Raw genomic sequence first — 22738 nt, forward strand, 5'->3', positions numbered from 1 at the left:
TACCAGTCCACGCCATCTCTTTACAGCCTTGCCTTTTCAGACCAATGTAAGAGAGGAACCCTTCAAAAAATGATTCGTTTCGGAGGTTTACGAAATCCAATAGGATGAAGCTAGCTCATGACGTAACACAGTAGATTATATATGCGCTGCGCAATAGCGCTATGTGTTTCTACACAGTATGGCCGGCGATATTAGCTAGCGCTCGCTCAATGGTATTCTCTGAATAAGGGAAGACGGTGAAATTAAGAAAAAGACAACCGGACTGTTAAAGGACTGAAGTAAAATAATTAAGTTATCAATTTTAAGTAACGATTAATTAAAGTAAACAGAGCCCAACCTATTAATTTCTGTGGTTGGTAGTTCTTGTCTCACGATGGAAGAAAACGGTGCACACTTCTTTGAAGGGACCGAGAAGCTGCTGGAGGTGTGGTTTTCCCGGCAAGATGAGACCAAAGGAACAGGGGACCTCCGTGACATCCCAAGGTTGGTGTGCCATGAATGAAGGACGTGAAGTACAAATATATCTTGTCTACCCGCTTTTTCATCATCGTGGTTCCATGCCCTTGTCCAGGCAGTGTAAATAACTGACAGTTGCCACAGAGGTCTTTGAACGTCTTTTCCCATATTTTGTGACAGTTGTGGCAGTAGTTGTAATTTGTAAAATTAGGCCGGAGTGACTTGGTTTTCTTCTGTGGTGCGTGTGTGGTGAGTACTACTAAAAACTACACAGAAAGGGTTTGCATACACCCGCCATGGCACAGCATTCCCTCATTTCACACTATGAGCTGGGGATAAGCTGGTGTATTAAAACTGTTATCGGCCCTTCGATCTGCCATTTCTGTTTTTTATTTCTTGTTTTATTTCTTCGACCTGGAGAGCTAGTCATGGCAGTACTAGCAGTAGCGCACGTTCGATAGTTAGCATGAATGTATATATTGTTTTCGTTGGTATTATTATTACAGCTGACTGTCTGTTTTCAGTAATGAATGGATTTAGAAATGTATGGAGGTGTCCCACGTTGGGAATTCCTGCGTCATTGCTTTTATATTTGTGCTGTGGCGCAAGCAGGCTGACATGTGGCTGATGCAGACGGGTCTACTTCTTGAGTGAATGACAGAATGAAGGCCACTAGAGAGCACTGTGGCAAGGAGTAGTAGGTTCACGAAGTGCCGCAGTGGTACTTAGTCAGACCGGAAGATTTACTAGCACTGCAGAGTAATAGATTCTCATGAGTGTAGGCATTGAATATTGTAGCCCTCGATTGCATCTGCATTTATCTGCTGGTATTTTATATTTATTTAACGGATAATGACATTTTTATAAGCTTTTTTTTCTACTTTAACCAGCTTTTAAAGTAATCGTACAACCTCTATCTTCCTAAATGCAAAGTAAACTTGTAAGGGGATGTTATCACTGCGTTAAATAGGAAGTTATAACCGTGGCAGATGGTAAAACCGTTAATATAATCTTGAATGATAGGTGCTATGCAACCACATGTCCGTTAGCTGTGGTGCTGCCTGTATAGTATAATGTAGATCTGTGCACACAAGTCTTTACGGAGCAACCTCACTATGTATCATTTAGTGCAGTCCTTGACTTCTAAACCTCACTAGTAGATTGCAATATAAGATCGGTATTATACACTAACGATGTACACGCCTGTCTTTACTGATTTTAGGTTAGATTCGTGAGGCGAAGTAACTCGTGATGATCAAGGCACTATTGGTTTCCTATTTTCAGCTTATCTATTTTGTATTAATGTTTTTATTCTATTTTGGTGTCTAGTATGTAATACCAGAATTTCACATTTAAACCACGACGATGAATAAATTAGTAGCATAAGTAAACGCGGGCAAAAATTAATAAGACACTGGCGCATGCAAATTACAAAATATTGCAACATTCAACAGTGCAGAATTTATCACAACAGTGATATTGTGGTGATATGGTGCACCACTCGTCACCGTGGCAGCGCATAGGACCCGTTTGTTGTATTTCAAACAGTCTGAAACCTCTGTTTTACAGCCCATTTATATATTTAACAATGCTTGTAAGTATTAACCGTGTTTTAAACGCAAAATCGAAACGTGAAGCCACAAGGAATTCTGCTCCAGATTCATTTATGTCATTTTAAAGCTTTAAATGAACACTACCGTACTAAATATAATTGACTGTAAAGTATTCTGGGTTGTGAATGAGAGAAGTATTGCAGCCAACCTGTTAAGAACTTAATTTCAATGCAGGCTGTATTTGAATGACTTAGTAAGATGGTTTTAAGCAGTGTGTTTATTATTGTGCTTCAAGTCAGTGTTTCATAGACGTGGTGGTAAATTGTAGTTGTAAAATGACTGCCTAATTAATCTCCTCCTCAAAGGCCAGATCATTGTATAGTTATACTTTGTTGCCTAGCATCCGTTCTAATCTCCTGTTGTCCTTGGAACATACAAATGCAGGAGTCACCTGAGAACAGCTTTCTTGACAATGGACCAGAACTAAAACAAACAAGCTGCCCTGCCAAACCCTCTAGAGGCATTGCATTAGTGTTCAGGTACAGGTGTAGGAAAAGTGGTTTTCTTATCATTTCCTTGTTGGTAATCTGTTTTAAAATCAACACGTCTGCATTACTGCAGACTAGGAATATCAGCGACGCATAGCAGGTAGGGATGCTTTTCACATGGAGAGCAGGCATTTCAGCAACTGTATCCATCAAGGCCATGCTTGATTGGCCTGCTTTCCTGGAAGTCACCAGTAGATCTCCTCAAGGACTCTCCCCCAAGGCCTGGTGTAGTGTGCTGTTGGGAATTGGTGTCGTAGCCAATCAAGAAATTCAAGCACCAAGTTACTTGAATGGCCACGTCATGTCCAGCAGTCTTTTGTACCAAAATAAAACGATTTCACTTCCTGTGTCCACCGTACAGGTCATCCAACGAATTTCGATTCAAAGGCACTTTTGCCTGCAGGAACACACAAGCAGCAGCCCCCACCACCACCACCACCACCACCGCTCTTGAAACCTCCTTGTCACACTGTCCCTGTAAGACGAATGGTTAAGATCCTCTTATTGCCCTTCCACAGTTTTAGTTATTGATATGCCTGTTAACTAAAACTTCTTGGACAAGGTTTGAAGATGCTCAGAATTTGTAATAAATTCTTTACATTTACATAGCTTTTATGATTGATCGTTTTGTTAGATTAGCAAAATAGAAACAAAGGATTACCTTGGGTTTAAAGTAACAGTTCTTGTAAATATTGCTTCCGAGTCTGAAGGTTTAATGTTTATGTAGCTCAGGAGTTCGGAAGATTCAAAAGCTCATTCAGGTGTGGCCAATTTGTGGTGCCCAGGACAACAAGATCTGTAGGACAACACGGCCACAACAGCTTGCACGCCCGCTGTGTTGTGGTGTCCTGACCTTGTGACAATAGTCTTGATTGACATCTCGCTGTAGTCGTCTGGTTCCCCCTTTACCCCGGAACGCAAAATTGTCACTTCTTGGCGCGTTGATGTCAAGTAAAAAAAAAAAAAAAAAAAAAACTTAAAGATTTGAAATAACTATAAAAACCTTCCTATATGTGTTTCAATTTATTTTTCTGACTTTAAATAACTATCAAAAAAAAAAACATGCATAGTTGTGTATCTGGGAGGTGCTGCATATTCTGTGTAACATTGTTGCCAGGTAATTCACTCCCATTGGCTCTAACAACACAAAAGTTTAAGATGCTTTGTTGGGATGAAGATTATTAATGAATTGTCAATTTTTTTTTTGTTTTGTTTTTAAAGCCAGTAAGCATAAACATTTAACATCCCCAATGTGTGTGGTATTCATTTAATTTTTAGTTTTTAGTACCTGTAAAGAGTGAGTGTGTGGTAAGGAGAAGAGTGAAGAAAGGCGAGTCAGGTGCTTAAGACGTTGTGTGTAGTACTGTCTAAAAATATTAAAATAGCCACAATTAAAAATTAAGTCAGTTTCACAAAACGACAACTGATACCAACTAAAAGGAACAAAAATAAAACTGAATATCTGACAACTGGATACTACAAATAAAATACTAAAACAGCATGGTGTTTAAAATGGCAAACTGGTTTGTAGTGCAGATCAATATAAACTGGAAGATATGACAAGACATCTTGATGTCTTCAGTATCTTCCATGACAGAAGGTATTTTGAGAGGTGTTTGCTTTGATTTTGGTTGCACAGTGATACGTGGGTAGCACAGGTGTAGTGATTTGCTTTTGTTCCGAAGTAGTGACTTTGTGCTTGATATTGTATCTAGGGGGGCAGTGTTAGAAGGTTAGACGGTTCATTCGCTGGCCAGGAATTCAAAGGTAGTGCTAAACCTTCGAAGGTTCGTCAGCTGGCATTCGCACACTGTGTTTTTTCTTTTTTTCTTTTTCTGTTAACAGAAACCATTGACAGTGTGAATACTGTAAATCACATATTAAATGTCACTCCCATGCATTGGAGCTTTTGATTTGTATAATGCATACTACGTAAACAAAAGCTCTTGTATTAAAATTCACTACCAAATCATTATACGTAGCAACTCTACATGGCGCTGCTGCCATGTGTGGAGCAGGATATAGTATCCAGCTTGTGTTATCCAGAGACAAACCTTCAATTTCTTAATTTTCCATCTCGACAGCAAAGCGCTGTATAGTGTAAGCTGTATTGAGAGAAATATCTCAAAACCCCCCTCCTGTTGAATGCAAACTGTGCAAGTGACTCATATCATGGAGGCATAAGCAGTCTGTGGGGTAACTTGACAAGTGTAAAGTTCATATTATTAGTATTAATATTTTTAGTAGTAGTAAAATGTGACTGTGACCAATAACCTGCCTGGAATGGAGACTGTTAAATAAAGCTTTGTTTTGTCCAAGTCAGCTGCAGTTGGTGCTGGTGCAATGCAAGCTTACTGTATATATCACAAGCAGTATCAATTACATGTAAATAAAATAATTTGTATTTTTATTTAAATTATAAAAACAATGTTATTGTTCTATATAATGTATTTTTAAAATACATGTGACTGTTTTATTCAATTTATATGGATTACCTGTAATATAATAGGTATTTTCAATAAACTATTAACAAGTAGCTATGGTTACGTCAGCAGTAAATTATGCAAATTAGTGCCATCGAAGGTTCAAACCTTCCTTCGGGAATGTGTTCCGAACCTTCGAAGGTCAAAATGTACTGTTCGTTGTAGCCCTAATTGTAACTGCTTAGAACACTGATGGATCAATCAGCATGCAGCATTCGAACAATCAGTTTTATAGTTATTAGTATTGTACTATTAAGTGAAATAAATAAATCCTAGAAATAAACAAAATACAAAAACATTTGTCTGCAGTATGTGATGGAGCCTACTGTAAATATTGCTTGCATTTTGGTAGAAAAACACATGTTCTTTATAAACCTGGGGTTCAGCAGTTACATAACTGAAAGAGCGTCATTAAAATCAGAATTCCACAATGCAGCAGTAATAGTTGGCAATGAATGTGTGTCTGTAATGCAACAAACTAAAACACCTGTACATCAGAAGTTGAATTGAGCTTATAAAGAAAGAGTGGAAAAAAACAGGCAGAAGCTGTTTTATTTATGAATAACTCCCAAGTGTTGCTTATTATAGTTGTACACTTAATATGTTATTCAATGTACTAGCAAATGAGTTCCAGACTGCACTGAAAGGAAGGTTTCCTATAAAGGTATGTTATAAATTTGCTGAGGTGAGGTCGGGTCACAGTGAACCCTTTGTGTATCTTGAAGAATTTAGTGAACCAGTCAAGCTATAAGGCTAAATCTGCCCCTGTTAATCACCAATTGATTGATTTGTGTTCACTGTTAAATTAAACTAAAATCCTACAAGTTATATTCTACTTTTTTGTGTGTGTTTTGTGCGACGGGGAGGGGGCAAGTATTTTTAAGGAGAGCTAGATTTTTTCTATCATTTTGTCCCTTGGACAACAAGTTCTTTTTAGAAATTAGCCACCCCTGGTCATTTCTACAGGGCCCAAGTCTGCACTTCAGTCAAGGTTTGGGAATCGGTATGATTCTCTGGTGTATTTTACTTTAGGCAGTAGGCAAAGTCCACACGGAGAACACAGGTGTGCCATTAAGACCTCTAATGATGTATATGTAGCTAGGCAGAGTACAGTAACAGCCAGGATATTCAGTAAAGAACATATTACATTTGTATTGTGTATTTGATACAGTATTATGGTGTTGCGCGTCAGTTGATTATGAACACTAGTGTTGTAAATCCAACCCTGATGCTGACATAGATTGTCGTGCAAATTCTAACAACAATTATTATTATTATAGCTACATAAATCAAAATCTTACCTTAGTACCATGATGAATGTTTAATCTTAAGAAAAAAATGTAATAACTTGTATGCTGTGATTAATTACTACAGTACGCTATAGTCATAATGGTGGGCAGAAAACAAAACATGACGTGTAGTGTGGCAGATACGCAGACGGTAACGGGTGTACAATGAAATGTGTTACTTCTCACAGTTCTCAGATTCTATAATGCATGCAGAGTTATACTTGGCCTTACATCAACACAGTAAGTTAACGTGCTTGATGGCAGGTTTCATTTTCCGTTGTGTTTGTGAAGACTGGTCTGGATGTGGAAATGTGCTAGGGTTGGATGATAATGACAATCAGCCAGCGATTATCGTCTGTAAATAATCACGATAGTCGTGATTATAGGCCGAATAAATGAAATATTTAATATTCTTGTAATTTTAATCAAATTTATACTTGAGCAGCATGACAACCGGCAGTCTAAAGACCTTTGCACACTGGATACGTTCCGTCGTTTAGAATCCGACATCCGAAAAAGTCATCCTTCAATTCATTGCACACGAGATGCATTAATATCGTACTTCAGAGCGGTGCGGTGGAGGCTTTGCAGTAAACATACCTAGCTGCAATATTTTAATAAAAAATAAATACAATTCTGTTAATTCTTACATAACTGAACACTGTTAAATGTAGTATAAATGTAATGATCAGCAAAGGCTGATGGAAAACATTTGCTAGTTACGTTTCTACTAGACTACAATAAAAACATGATATTACACGACCCGGTTGTCGTAGCCTCAGGAACCACATGACCAATATTTAATTTCAAACACTTGCTCCTGTAATAAATATATCTAAAGGTTGGGAAGCCAGCAATGAGCTGCCAAAAATACTTTCCATCACTTTCATGTACTGCCCTCTCTTCCAACTGTTAGCCCTGACCGCTCTCTGTCACGCTTCTTTCTCTAATACGTGTCTCCAGGTTAGGCCATTGTTTCTTTACTTCCTGGACTACAATTGAAAAAGTATATGCTTGTAATAACCTATACTGCACAAAATCCATGTGTTTATATACGAGTTCATAATTTCATGCTTTATAATGCATATCATTCATGCCCAAGTCTGTGGCAATGTCTTTCCAGTAGCAAAGGTGTACCAAAAGACCCCCCCCCCCCCCCCCCCCCCCCCCCAAAGTAATGCTTTTTTTCCCCCCAAGTAATTTGTTTGGCGATACACACAATTAGATTCTCCATTTTGTTCAGGGTACTGCAAGAACTCGAGTGTCTTCCCGGTCGTTTTTCATTGGTGAATGTCATTTTTTAACGCATGTCAAATCAGATCAAATCAAACTGGTTTTGATTCCAAAATTGACGCTTCCCTGTCGTACGACAATTATGCACTCCATGTGCAAGGTGAAATAGGGAATGCACATGTTACTCCCGTTAAATTCGGATGCGTTACCAGATCCAGTGTGCAAAGGCCTTAAGTCAGTAAGTTTAGAAGGAAAAAAAACAGGTCTGTATATGCACCATATGTTTACATTTCTGGTGGGTGCCCAGAACAAACGATAGTATAAAAATACACCTGTTGTAATTCTGTATATTAAATTATGTAGTTTTCCTATAATAATTCATATATTTGTTAATTTGAGAACGTTTACTTTCATGAAAGTGCCACCAAATGTATTACTATAACGAAACAAAATGGCTGACATTCCCTGGAAGCATTAGTTTTCTTTTACTTGTGTGTCGAATCAGCCATTAAGAGATGCTGAGTTTTGCACATGGCTGCTTGTATGCAGACAGTTTAATAAATAAACTGCCTATCCTTCCATTAAAAGCTAACTCCTACCCTTTTTTACAATAGCAACGCCATGGGGAACAGATCTGTATGAGGGTGAACAATATGTTTCAATGTTTAATACTCAAGTTCCATTTTTCTACAGTAATTTTACAGTGAGTTTTTATTTTATAAACAATATTTGTGTTTTTGTTAGAAAATCAGCCATGCTTTGCCAGTGTACAACTTATTATCAAGTCTGCAGTGTGAAAAGACGCGGTCGGCCGACTGCACACGCTTCGGAGGACAGCGTGTGTTCGTCTTCGCCGCTCCCCCCCCAGTCAGCGCAGGGATGGTAGTTATTGATGTTTATTTTTGCGATTCCGACTTTCAAACAGTGTCAGGGTATTTAATACATGTATTGTGGAAAAGTCAAAAACAAACAACCGCGGACATTTAACACAGAGTAATTAAAATTTTAAAAGTGAAAACTTTGGTGGTTCTAAGGTTAAAAGGGGCACAATTTAAATTACAATCAGGTGAAACCTGTGTAGCTCGCCTTTTTTTTTTAATAACTATCTTGGTTATTGCAACGCCAGTAAATCGCTAAAATGAATTTGTGAAGTACTGTACATAGAATTACACTCACATGACACTACTGAACTGTTACTAAGCTGTTTCATATTTCTTTTATTGTAATGCCAGCAATAAAAGTGGTCTTTTTAAAACTCATTTGTAAACTGAACTACAGCGTCACTGGAGGACTGGAAGTATGATTCTCACAACAGCACTGGACATATGTTTTCTGAACTATTGTAATATAATTAAGCTTTCCTGCTTTTATTTTAATGCCATAGAGCCAAGTGATGTTTATAAGCATTATGACATGGAAGTGTCTTCAGGTGCTTTACTTATTATTACAGCAAGAAGTCTGATTGAAAATCTTGGTAATAAAGTGGTAATATTTATTAAATGTATTTATTTTAACTATTAACAATCATTTATAAATAAATGAATACTTCTATAATTCTGTAGCATTCGGGCATGGTACTGTTTTGAAATCATATGGTAAAGTTGTGGTATTTCTATGCAGTTCGTTTGAATCCTGTTCATGTTGATTGCACGTTAGTTTGTTGCAATGCTGCCAGCCAAAAGAACCCCTCAGCAAATGCAGGTCAGAATCAGAGCGCCCCGGGGGTTACTTACTGATTCTGCGCATTTTTGTTTTTACTTTCAGGTTTGAGTGGGACAAGCTTTTGGAGAATGTGCATTGTTTGATCATAAGTGTGACAAAAACTGACAGGCAGGAAGCTTATGTACTCAGGTAAGTGTCTCTGACTTCAGTCTGTGTTTTATCACCATTATCCAGGTCATAGCATTTGACTGTTTTAAAACCGATTTGAAATTAACATTATATTTTTTTAGATACTGTTGACACATCTAGTAGGTGCGTACAGTGAATAAACTTTTTTCCCCAGTACACATTTAGAAAGACATTTTTGAATGTCTTGAATTTTGTTAATGTACATTTTACACTGCAAGTTATCTTTTTGCACTTAAACTTCACAATGTAATTTTAAATGAGTGGCAGCTGAGCGTTGATGCTTTTTATAAGATAGCTGTTAGAAAACAGGGGTGTGACAATATATATACCAGTCATAATATTATAATATCTAGGTGAAAATATTCTGTATTATTCCAGCTGGCCTACTTTTATAATATTATGACATCAAATTATTAATTTGACTGTTTGACAACACCTAGATGAGCTGTAAAGTTTCACAGCTGCCAAGTGCCTTTTTGTCAGCTTGTGTATCTGACCTTGATCTTGGCCAGCACTATAGTGACTTTATGTAATGAAGGCTGCTGTCTGTTAGGCTTTGTTCCTTTTAATATGTTGTTCGCTGGTAGACTGCTGTCAACCCCATTTTGATACATAGCTGTTTCTCCTGTAGCCCTCCTCACCGAACCACAAGTCTGTAAAACTGATAGCTGTCATGTGGAATGTTTGGCCATTTTTAATCGTGACAGATTGTGGGATGCAGCATAGGGCTCTGGAGAGAGGGGGTTTAAATTCGGCCATACAAGCTACACTGCCGGCTTTGTTCTTTCCAATTAGCAGCAATGCAATTGTACTACAGTGTGGGCGGTAGAATAAGGGCAGACCATTTAATCATCTATGCTGTCACTTGTGGAGCCCATCCTACTTGGAATTTCACATCCTCCGCAGATGAATCTCATTTTCATTCCGCAAGAGTCCCTTAAATCAGCGTGCATTTTTGTGTAATCTGCCATTTCAGTAAATGCATTTTATTATTTCTTGTATGAATTCCAGTCCACCCGTCTACTGATCCTTTTAACATTTGTTTACTTTAAATATTTGTTTTTCGGCCCCCTCCCATCCCCCAAGACTTTTTCTATTGAAATGTTTTCTCACAGCTTACAGGCTTTCTCACACTCCCAGAGGAAGGTTGCCATATCCAGAAGTGGTGCTATACAGTGCACTCTCATTGTGCTAGGGAAAGGCTTCTGCAATTCTGAGAGAATCACTCATGCTTCCTTGATTCTGTCCCTACATGGCTGTAAAAAGAGCAACTCAAATCAGACACCATTGGAAATGAAGTGTGAAATGTGCATTTTTCCAGCATGCTATGTGACAACATCTTGGTCAAACTACACTTTAGACGGTTTTGTGTGGAAATCACAATATTGGACAATTCACAAGAAATCTTAACTTTAAATGACAAGTGAAGGAATAGAATGGTTGCCGTTTGTTTTGTGGTTTCCTTCAGGTATAATGAATTGCTTTGTGTGTCAATGGTTAGTCATGTAATAGGAGGTGTGCAGTTGAAACAAGGCTTAACAGCACAATATGGATCATCTAATCAATCGCTATATGCGTTTACTAAAGAACTGCCCATAAAACACTTTAGTTTAACACTCCTTCAGGTCAAATCTTAGTGATTTGTTATTTAACAATAACAAAATAAAAGCCTGGCTGAATGGGGTACTTTGTGATGACGGGAATATCGTGGTTATTGTTGTATTTGTCTCAACAGTGAGAGTAGCATGTTTGTCTCCAAGAGACGTTTCATTTTGAAGACCTGTGGTACCACCCTCTTACTGCGAGCACTGGTTCCACTGTTGGAGCTCGCCCGGGAATACAGTGGATTTGATGCTATTGAGGTAAGGGGTATACGCCATTTAACTAGGTACTACATTGCATTTCTTGGTTCAGTAATACAATTGAATTTCTTGGTGTGTTTTACAATCTGTTGCAGAATTTCTTCTATTCCCGCAAGAACTTTATGAAGCCGGCCCATCAAGAATACCCTCACAGGAACTTTCAGGAAGAAGTGGAGTTTCTGAATAAGATTTTCCCAAGTAAGAGACAGATTGAACAAATTTCGGCGTTACTGAGGCTCTTAGCAGCTCTTCGTTACAGTAAGATGTGTTGATCTCTTAAGGCTTGCATATGTTGTGTGGATTGAAACAAGTGTTTTACACTGGCATTTTAATGGAGTCGGGGGAAGGAGTTTGGGATTCAAATCTGGCAATACAAAATACATATTTTCACAAATCCATGGAAATCTTACGTATGTTTCCCTTCCAGATGGGGCAGCCTACTGTATGGGACGTATGAATTCCGATTGCTGGTAAGAGACCCTCTGGATACTAAGGCACGGCCACGGTACTGTACCCTACAGGACCACACATGTCGCACACAGATACACACGCTTGTGATAGAGCATCAAATTACTTGTGTTTTACACCAAAAATAACAATTATTGGATGAAACCTGTATATCACAAATTGAAGACATTTAATTTGTTTCTGTTAATATAATTTCTCAACTTGAATATAGAAATATTTATTAGCAAAGAAACGCTTGTTCAGAGGTCGCACTAGCTTTTCTGTTTATGCTTTCCCATCCATCAAATATACATTTTAACACAAAAGCTAAAAAATTCCAGGGGTGTGCATTTTGGTGAACTTTTATGAATGTTTAAACTCTGTGGCATGTATTAGTTAAAAACAAAATCTGTCTGTCGATATACATATAAACAGACGCACTTTTTTCTTTGTTATGTATACTAACAGTAGACAGTTTTCATGACAACGAGACTGGATTCTAAGCACTGTTTGTTGCCTTCAATATTTTTCTGCATTCCAATAACGGCAACAGCATCGCCATGTCTTAAGCGAAGATTCTTGAAAAACAGTACATCTGTGTATTTGTTAATTTTTTTAATTTTTTGCCCAGCAGCTCTTTGACACACAGTACATCTTGCAGTCTCGATAAACAAGCCACAAATACTTAATCTCCCATTCAGAATTATAAGAATGTGTTTTTCGTTTGCGTTTTTGTGCATTACTACTGCTTGCAACTGCTTCGGTCACTGTAGTGCTCATAATCGGAAGTAGATGGCTGAGATGCAGATGAGCAATCGTCTTCATGAGAATCCCCTGAAGATGCTAAACTGCTAAGCAAAAAAAAATCCGATTGACAACTGACCTGCTGTCAGTGTACACTCTGCACTAGGTATTAATTTTTATGCTTAAAACAACCTGTAAGGGCATCTAGTGTGGAAAATAACAGAAGCACAACGTTAAATTAGGCGACTGCACTTTGCACTTTTTTACACAGAGAATTGTGAGGGTCTGGAATCAACTCCCCAGTAATGTTGTTGACGCTGACACCCTGGGATTCTTCAAGAAGCTGCTTGATGAGATTTTGGGATCAATAAGCTACTAACAACCAAACGAGCAAGATGGGCCGAATGGCCTCCTCTCGTTTGTAAACTTTATGTTCTTATGACTGCAAAAATGAAATGTGAGTTGAAAGTAGGATCAGGGATGAACAATTCATGTAATTTGTCAGCTCTGTTTGAAATAAAATTAAAGGGACCAGAATTAGGCTCAGGCAAGATATGAAAGTAAAAGCAAAGATTGTTTTGCAATTAACAGCTTTTTCTGAGTTTAATTATGAAACAAATTCAGCTCAACTTGTGTGTGTGTGTGTGTGTGTGTGTGTGTGTTTGCATTTACTTTTTCCAAAATACTTGTTTTATTTCTTAGCAATATGGACCTCTGTTAATACGGGCATAACACATTATTTTAAAATTGAAATACAGTGCATGGTGGGATACTATGGTATTAATTTCCAATATTCGTTGCGCTGTTAGGAACTGTAACTGAAATATTCTAATAGCATTAGTGTGTGTACGCATTCCGACCTACTAAACATGAAACAGTACTTCATAAGAACATAGACCCTGGTCGCACTTACTGAGCTAGCCTTGGGCCGACTCTGGGCGTAAACATTGCATTCCCAGAAGTTAACATAAGAGAGTGAGCTGGGAAATTCGCAAATGTAAGTATGGCCATCTTATTTTTTGCAACACTGTTGGTACTGTACTTATTGCATAAGATACGATAAAGGCGTGTGTTGACAGTGCAGTCGGTTCCTGTGAAAAGAAGAGATTATGTTGGATCATGTGTAAATGCAGCAAACAAAGATGTGTACATTACATTAGTCGCAATACAGATTATTATATTAATGGTGACTGAATATGCAAAGTTGTATGCGTTATTTGTCAATATTGAGATTTACAGTTTTACTGTATATCTGTATATGTAAGTTTTGTCATTTTAATGAAAGCTGTAAGATGAAGAAATACTTACCATTCATGACTGACCCATCATCGTCAAAAGTGTCTGTGTATTCAGTGCATTCCCCATTGCTATTTTCCGGGCTGGAGATCGACGTAGGTCCCATAGAATCCAAGATCCATGGTGGGTTTATCACTGGCCTAGCTGCTCAGTATTTCCGAGAGTTCTCAGAAGAACTTCCAGGTTTTTCTCTGAACTCTACTCAAAAGGGCGTATCCGAGACATAAAGGAGATAGCTGCTTCTGCATCCAGAGCTCAAAGAATATCACATTTGCAGAACTTTTTGAGATGTTATAGTAATAAAATAATGACTTGGATCACACTATTGAGGAGTTTGGTGATGAAATGAGTGATCAGGAGAGGATTTATCAGTATGCACGTCTATAAAGAGGTATGTGAAAAATACAGCGAACAAGGGGTGAGGCTTGGCTGGAGAAACAGTACTGAGTGTCATTTTGCGAATAAATGGACCGCTACGGGTTAATTACTGCATCGTCCCGGTTGCTACCTCTTAAAACCGACATTGTTTGATCTACTACGCTTGACCTAGTAGGGGAGTGGTTTGAGCGACGTCACCGCATTGACGCGATAAGGCCGGCACAGGGCCTGCGTTGGGTTCACACATAGATAGGACGGCCCTGAGGTGGCATTACCTACTTTAGGCTGCATCAAAAAGCTGGTGAGCTCTTACTAATGTAGAGTTTTAACATTATTCCCTTGATTTAAATTAAACACTTTTCACCCTATATCCCACTATATAGTCAGTGTGGATGCTAAAGTTTGAGCTGGATTAATTAAAGTGTTTTTGAGTATGGTTCTCGATCAGTTATGTAGTGTGGACAGGGCCTAAAAGTAAATATCCATAATATTGCTTGCCATGCCAAATATGAGGCTTATTGCTGCCATCTACTGGACTGGAATGTACCTTAGTGCTGTTATGTTCAGAACAGTTTTTTTTTCATTGCTGTAATGTAATAGATTACCACGAATTTGCTTGTCTGTGTCCCTTTCCATTCTGTGCGACCAGTGAACAGAAGACAAAAAATTTTGCATTAACATGACCTCTGCTTGTTATACAAATGTTATTTTTATCCTGAACATCCATTATTTTCAGAATCAAACATGCACATAAACACTTAAGTACTAACAGCATGTTCTTTTAAAAATACAAAACCCCCAAATGTTCTGCAAATGTATAAAAAAATATACACAATTTTGCAAGCAACCATCTATCTACAAATAAGCCAGAACCACAGGTAAATTAACTGGCCCTCAAAGCCACACAAACATAAGGCATTGGCTTAGTTTTCACAATATTATATACGTTTTAGTACGACAGAAATTAAAATTATTCCCAAGTACGAAAATGAACTAGCCAAATATGCTATCCTACAACTATCCATAGTTTTAAAAACCTAACAAGCAAGCAAATGTTGAATAAATATTACAAATACTGATGTATTCTTTCCTTTTTTTTCTTTATAAAAAATTCATCTGCATAAACACCTCTTAGGAATTTCTGCAAGCAATGCCATCAACAGACCAGAGCCGCAATGCAATTGTATCCACAAAGACATTTACCAGCTAGTTTCTTTTACAAAAAAAATGAATTAAAAAAATTAATATAACTACAATCTTTACCTGCATTGTTATGCATCATGAAAACCAAACCACATAAACGCTATATAATATAGCATGGCATAAACACCTACAGCAATTTTGCACTCAAGTAATAAATAAGCATAAGTTGCTGTGATTGTCGAGACACATCAGGGTCGGCAAAGGTAAGCCTATTCTCAGTTCATATGCCTTTTTAATGGTTGGTAAATCCAGTTCCACGGTTTGCTGAAAATAAATCAATCTGTTTATATGTGATATTTCTAGTTCTTGTCCATGGCCATGTTTAGAATTTGATAAATTCCAAGCTTGTAATAAAAAATAAAAACAAGTTACAGGCAGCACGTGTGTGTGTGTGTGTGTGCGTGGCTCTTGTTCGCTTTCGATCACTGCAAACTGAAATCTTTCTCTAGTTGATGATTCTTGCCAGAAGACATTTTTGGTTATTTCCAACTTTTCTAGTTTGCATTCAAACACATTGAGGGTGGGATCAGAGCAACTTTCTCATTATCATGCACATTTTTGCAGAAGTCATTTTAATAAATGAGGCTACAAATGTCCTTCTGCTGAGCAGGGGCAAGTGTACAGCACTGTTGGCATTGTTGAACTGTGCCTTGATACAGGATATAACTATTCAGCACCAAGCTGTTGATCACATTTGAAAAAGATTTTAAAGTACCACTTGTACAATCTCCTTTCATTCTCATAAGAGAATTTTCTGGTCTTCCAAATCCAAAACTACCATTTTCCGATTTTACGTTAACACACTCGGGTATGGTAACATCTTCAGCTGCACGTCTCACTTTTACCTCAAGAAAGAACTGGTTTCTTGTGGCTTGTCGTGTCTGACAGCAATCTCCCACACCTGTAAACCACCCGTTCATCAGCTTTGCACTGCGGGACCCAAGGCAAGTGTTCTGTTGCCATGCAGTGTTCCGACAAGCTAGAGCTGAAGCGAGTGGTCCAGACGTGTACAGTTGTCAATAGTCAAAGTGTCTCCCTTATCCAACAGACCATCCATGAGAGACATAAATAACATCATAGGCCTGGCCAAATTCACTCTTTGTGTCGTTTGCAGCAGCTGTATACGCTTTAAATTTGTACACGTAGCCATTTGCACTGTCAGCAAGCACCCTCAGCTTTATTCAAAGTCAGTGATCCAAATCCTGCCGTTGCTTGCAGTGTATCTTTTATATTCCACTATTCTTTCGTGTCAGGCTTCCCCACTAACCCCATATTCAGCCACAACTCTAAAACACCACATAATCCATTTCTTGCCGCCAGATTGGGACCACCATGGAGAAAAGCAGTTTAGGATTTAGCATTTCTAATACATATTTGTTGGACTTGCTGCAGATGTATTCTTGCAGCTCTGATGAAAACAGCTCAAAGAATTCAGCTGGGCGGTATGAATCTCGGACCACTAACCTCTGTATAATTTTATATTCTGTGTTATTTTTCTGTTCTGGCAATTCTGTTAGTCGGGTCCAATTCGGGAACTCTGAAGTTTTTGTTCAACAGCCGAATTAAAGGCACGTCTTCGTCTGTACTTTCATCTCCTCCCGCTGTGCCGCTTTTCTTCATCTTTGTCCTTGTACTCATTTTAAATCGACATCCCTGTCATCCCCATCCAGATTGCTTTATAGGCTCGCCAAATTATATGTTTTGTCTGCCACAGAAGCCGTAACACCTGTAAATGATTCTCCTCCTTCGTCAGACTTGCAACAAAACACACTTGCTAAATTTGCCATCTCTCAACGGTCAACTCAGAATTTTTTTTTTTTTAAACTAATAAAAAGCTGTGATTCGTTTCACAACTAATTGGCCAATATTAATAGGAAAACTCTCTGCTATTGGTTGGCACATTTTTTTTACTAGGTATAATAGTCCAATAAATACATTTGAGGGTTAAGGATAAGACACCACTCATGAGATTGCCTGAGCATTCCTTTTTTAAAAATGTATTTTAACAGCTCTGTGGGCAAAATTGTTACAATATGCCCCTCTTTGAAATATGAAGTAGTGGTGGCATGTGACTAAATACACTGATTTCCCACGAATATCTGGAACACTCATTGTCTGTCTTTATGCAGGCTTGTTATGCTTTCATAGAAATACCTGCAACAGCGGAGCAGCAGAATTAAAAAGAGAAACATTTTGGTTTTAAATGTAATCGTTGAAACTGAATATAATATAAACCAGGTGAAAACAGAAATGAAGCTGAGAAAGTAAACCTGTAAAATGTACATGTACTCCTGTGTTTTTTGTACTAACACTGACTGCATTGTGTGTGGCCCTGTACAGGTACCTGTTCACTCTGGATGTCCCAGAGAATCGGGAACACAAGCAGCTGGCAGACCAAACATTAGAAGTCTTGATGAGCGATCTTGACCCAGCGGTTATGGACCAGTTCTTTATGAAAGATGGCGTTACTGCAAGTGATGTCACTCGTGTAAGAATGCTGTTATCTTGTGTTACAGGGTGGGATTACAGATTTACGGGTATAGTTTATTTTTATGTGGCCCAAGTTTGTGGGTTAAAATCAATGGAATTATCCGGGGAGGCAGATAATAGTCGCTTGGGTGCACTATATCATACTTGTATACTAATCTTGTTGTGCAGTTTTTATAGAAGTAGACTTAATAGAAGACAAACTGTGCAATTGTCAGATTCAGCCAAGAGCCCATCTGAATGTCTTATCATTAATCAAGCTGTTCTAAAACAGGCAGCTTATCAGTTGCCTTTCGTGGGAATTTCTGTAAAGAAATCTGCATGTAGTCTTTCTTTCAATCTTTCTCTGTAGATGAGTGGAATACGTGACCTGATACCAGGTTCTGTGATCGATGCCACAATGTTCAACCCTTGTGGTTATTCTATGAATGGGATGAAAACTGATGTAAGTTGACAACTACCTGTTTGATTATAAAATAAGGAGCTCAACTGTTTTTTGATACTAACTAGCCTGGGACTTGATTTTAGATGGCCTTTCAATCCTCCATTCTTGTCTTAATGTATCTATTAAAGCTGGAGCAGTCAAAAACATTGTCTGATCAAGTCTCATGAATAAAAAAATAAATAAATAAATACCTCCTCTCAAGCAGTGGTGCATGCCAGGGGCACTGGAACAACCCATGGGTCTCCCCGGTACGGACTATTAATAAATATATATCATAGATATATATATATATATATATATAATATATATATCAATATATATATATATATATATATATATATATATATATATATATATATATATATAAATATTTGTTAATTTGTCAAATTCTTAAAACAGAACAATATAGCTGTTATCCATTCAAAATGATTACACAACAAATGTGGCAAAATATTTCAATGCTTACCTTAAAAACAGTAGTTTTTTTTTTTTTTATGCCCACCTTTTAAATAAAGCAATAAACAAATGTTATAAAAGTTCATATTTTAACCCTTAGTGTTCCATTTATTCATCGCTTGTCAGGCACGTCGGGTCCAATTTATTTTTACATGCGCTGTTTATTTTACACGCACTGTTTTAAAATTGTTTTTAAAAGGCCCTGCATAGCAAAAGGACATCGGTACTGCATCTCCAGCCAAGCCCCACCCTTTGTTCGCTGTATTTCACATATCTCTTTATAGATATGCATACTGATAAATCTTCTTCTGATCACTGGTTTTATCACCAAACTAATAAAGCAATCCAAGTCATTTTTTTTTATTGCTATAACATCTCACTAAGTTCTGTGATTGTCTGATTGTTTGAGCACTGAATGCGGAAGCAGCTATCTTCTTTGTCAGTGTTATTGCTGTGGTGCAGGGTGTATTGCTCAGATACGCCCCCCCCCCCCCTTTTTTTTTTTTTTAGCTTAACTTATGAGACGAGAATCAGCCAGGAGTGAGTCGTCGGTACTCAGACAAGAGTCGAAAAAGACCTCTTTTTCGCTGGTTGACTGGACACGACACGTCTTTTTGATTACTTTTTTTTTTTTTTAAGCGGTACCCCTTCTGTCAGGAGGTTTCAGCTAAAGTACCCTTTACAAGTTCCGTTCACTGAATGGTACCACAGTTGCAATAAAAGGCAGAATAATCTGATTAACAAATTTTTTCCCCTGTTTATTTCACAACAGTCTGGGACTGACAAACTGCTGGTTTAAGACCAGAATACCAAACAGTAGGCTTAATTCGTAAAACTTAATTGCATGTCTTTGGATGCACAGAATTAAGACTGTGTTTAGAAATATTTTTGGAAACAATGTAATTCACTTTCTACTGGGGAGTTGATTCCAGACCCTCACGATTCTCTGTGTAAAAAAGTGCCTCCTATTTTCTGTTCTGAATGCCCCTCTGTCTAATTTCCATTTGTGACCCCTGGTCCTTGTTTCTTTTTTCAGGTCGAAAAAGTCCCTTGGGTCGACATTGTCAATACCTTTTAGAATTTTGAATGCTTGAATTAGGTCGCCGTGTAGTCATCTTTGTTCAAGACTGAACAGATTCAATTATTTTAGCCTTTTTTAAAGACATTTTTATGCCTTTTAAACCCGGAATAATTCTGGTCGCTCTTCTTTGCACTCTTTCTAGAGTATCTTTAAATATCTTTTTTATAGCGAGGTGACCAGAACTGAACACAATATTCAAGATGAGGTCTTACTAATGCATTTTACAGTTAACATTACTTCCCTTGATTTAAATTCAACACTTTTCACAATGTATCCGAGCATCTTGTTGGCCTTTTTTTTATAGCTTCCCCACATTGTCTAGATGAATCATCATCTGTTCCAGGCCTTTTTTACATTTTAAACTCAAACACTAGGTTGTACCTTATTTTTATTTTTTTTATAATATACATGCTTAAAATGTAATTCGTCCTGCAAAGCTATGAAAATTAGTTTGGTGGGGGGGGTGGGGGTTATATTAACCAGTCTCTGCCCCCCCACTTTTAGAAAGGCACTGTTGGTGTATGCAAAGGCACCTTACTGAATGTTGCTAGTTTAGTGACCTGGAATGTGGTACATGTTTGTTTTGTAAACTCTTTTTTAATGTGTTGTGCAGGGAACTTACTGGACGATCCACATCACTCCAGAGCCAGAGTTCTCTTATGTTAGCTTTGAAACCAACCTCTCCCAGGCATCCTATGACGATCTGATCAGGAAAGTTGTGGATGTCTTCAAGCCAGGGAAATTTGTGACGACCATGTTTGTGAATCAGGTAATGTTTAAATGTGCAATAGCAAAGCTGTGCTTCAACACATTAAGATTGTAATGGAACATGATAAATACATATTCTTAAGAAATGTAAATGCCAGCTTACCTAGCTAAGAAATGGCTTATCAAAGGGTGCTCATGGAGCTGTTTTTTTTTTTCTAAATATAATTAATTTTGAATGTCTTTCTTTCCAGAACTCGAAATGTCGCAGCGTCTTTTCTTCAGCCCAGAAACTCGAAGGTTTCAAGCGCCTCGACCGCCAGTTGGCCCAATTCAATGATTACAACTTTGTTTTTACCAGTTACACCAAGACTCGTCAGCAGAACCAGCAGAGTTGAACAGAGAACATGAAGAAGAAACGCAAGAAGAAAGCCTGCAGTGTGGGCCTGGGCAGCCCACTAGATGCATGTAGTACCGAGGGCCACTGGGAGAGCTGTTTACATTCCTTTGGCCCTCGGAGTTACAACAATTCTAGTTTAACCTCCAATTTAAATTGTATGCAGTATTGTTACACTGAGTTAGATATCTTGCATGAATGCTCTTTTCTCTGTTTAGGTATATTAGCTCACTCTTGCTGTGAACTTGAAGTGCATGTAGAGAAATTCAACTTTTACTATATGAGGCTTTCTAGCACTCTGAAGAGCTCTAGCTGCAGGCTGGCATACTCTGCAGCCTTCCTCCAGGCATCACCCCAGATCCCCCACAGACAAGGCTTCCGCGCTCACTAGGCAAGACCCTGGCATGCTCAGATTGTTTGCATTCTATTGGTTTTCACAAATACATGTACACTGGCCTCTATTTTGAGGTGACGAATGACTTGGTCATGGTTTAAACAGGCTTGCTGATGTCTAAGAAATTAATTATAATATATACCAGATTAAAATGAAGTTGTAAGTAAATACCTATAGGTTTTCTGTTTAAAATTCTTAGATGTGTCAAATTATTTTTTTTTTTCTGGATTAAAAATCAACTAATGTGTGTGTATATATGTATGTGTGTGTGTATATATGTATATATGTGTGTGTGTATATATATATATATATATACACATACACACACACACATACTATTCTGTTAACCCATGAAATCTATTTTCCACATGTGGAATAAATATGTTCTCAATAAATGGCAAGCATAATGTAGTTACTACATTTAAATGCTGTCTAGAAAATCCATCTTGCTTGGTAAAATTGAATGTTTCTAGCCCATTTTAACATTTTTTAATTTAATCATTAGTTGTTTTTTTTTGTATTATTAAAATAAGCATATAGACTGCATTCTCCATAAATATATATACATTTTAAATCCCACAAAACACTCCCAGCTTGCGTAACAACAAAAGTCCCAGCTGTGGTCTCCTAGGATTCCAACCTCCCTGCCCCCCATTTGTTTGTCTAAAATCAACACGCCCTCAGACAGTATGCTGTTCCAAAAACTTGATGCTTGACATAAACTTGGTAAATATATCGAATAAGAGAAGATCTGAAAGTAGTGCATGGAATTCTTTCCTTGCTCCTCGGAGGTTCCACAATGCAAATTTGTTATAAATCATGTCATGTCTAATATTCTTTATACAGTATGGTATGATAGTTGCTGTGAGTGTGACTTATTACATTTTAGCAGGGTTGAGTGGCTTGCCTTGGCCAGACGGTTTGGGGTTTAACGTCCCTTCTCTTTTTCTGCCTGGACTTGCTATGTAAAGACAAGGTTAACTGGAACTAATTTCTTGGATGCCCTGACTAAAGCACTTTCATATTGTGGTTCTGATATTCCAAGAGGGATAGGAAAAGTGCTGTTTAGGTCAGAGATTGGAGCTGAGGCCTGCAAACTGGCACCAGTGATGCATATGTCCCAATTGCCTAAGTTGCTATTAAATAAGCGAGTTGCAACAGTCTGGAGGGAAATACCCATTCACCAATACACTATGTACTGCAAGCGTTTTTATTTAGATAAATAATGTTAATCATTACGGATTTTCAATGATTTGCACACCTGTCCTGTTCCAAATCAACCAGTTGGCAATTAAGGAAAAACTAATCCGTCAAGATGTAGTCTATTGCAACTTGGCATCTGTATGATACAGATGTGCCAAGGAAATGCTAGTGAGTGCTGATGCATCAGCAGGGTGGTAAAGCTGAGCACATCATCCAGCGTGACTCCC

At 37.9% G+C, this 22738-nt stretch overlaps 1 protein-coding gene across 1 annotated transcript; it reads left to right on the forward strand.

Moving 5' to 3' along the window:
* Positions 1-157: 157 nt before the first annotated feature.
* Positions 158-21532, forward strand: LOC121317569 (S-adenosylmethionine decarboxylase proenzyme-like). The gene is made up of 9 exons (XM_041253645.1): positions 158-483; positions 9327-9413; positions 11149-11275; positions 11371-11473; positions 11703-11745; positions 17684-17831; positions 18183-18275; positions 20426-20581; positions 20772-21532. The coding sequence occupies exons 1-9, from the start codon at positions 374-376 to the stop codon at positions 20913-20915; spliced, it is 1011 nt and encodes a 336-aa protein (XP_041109579.1). The 5' UTR covers positions 158-373; the 3' UTR covers positions 20916-21532.
* The last annotated feature ends 1206 nt before the right edge of the window (positions 21533-22738 follow it).

The sequence above is a fragment of the Polyodon spathula genome, chromosome 6, assembly GCF_017654505.1.
Source record: "Polyodon spathula isolate WHYD16114869_AA chromosome 6, ASM1765450v1, whole genome shotgun sequence".
Lineage (NCBI taxonomy): Eukaryota > Metazoa > Chordata > Actinopteri > Acipenseriformes > Polyodontidae > Polyodon > Polyodon spathula.

Bases quoted from the DNA above. Each gene is read 5' to 3' on its own strand.
- LOC121317569 (XM_041253645.1), top strand. From the start codon at position 374: ATGGAAGAAAACGGTGCACACTTCTTTGAAGGGACCGAGAAGCTGCTG. The intron at 9,414-11,148 runs GTAAGTGTCTCT...TTGTCTCAACAG, and splicing joins CAGGAAGCTTATGTACTCAG to TGAGAGTAGCATGTTTGTCT. The intron at 11,474-11,702 runs GTAAGAGACAGA...TTTCCCTTCCAG, and splicing joins TCTGAATAAGATTTTCCCAA to ATGGGGCAGCCTACTGTATG.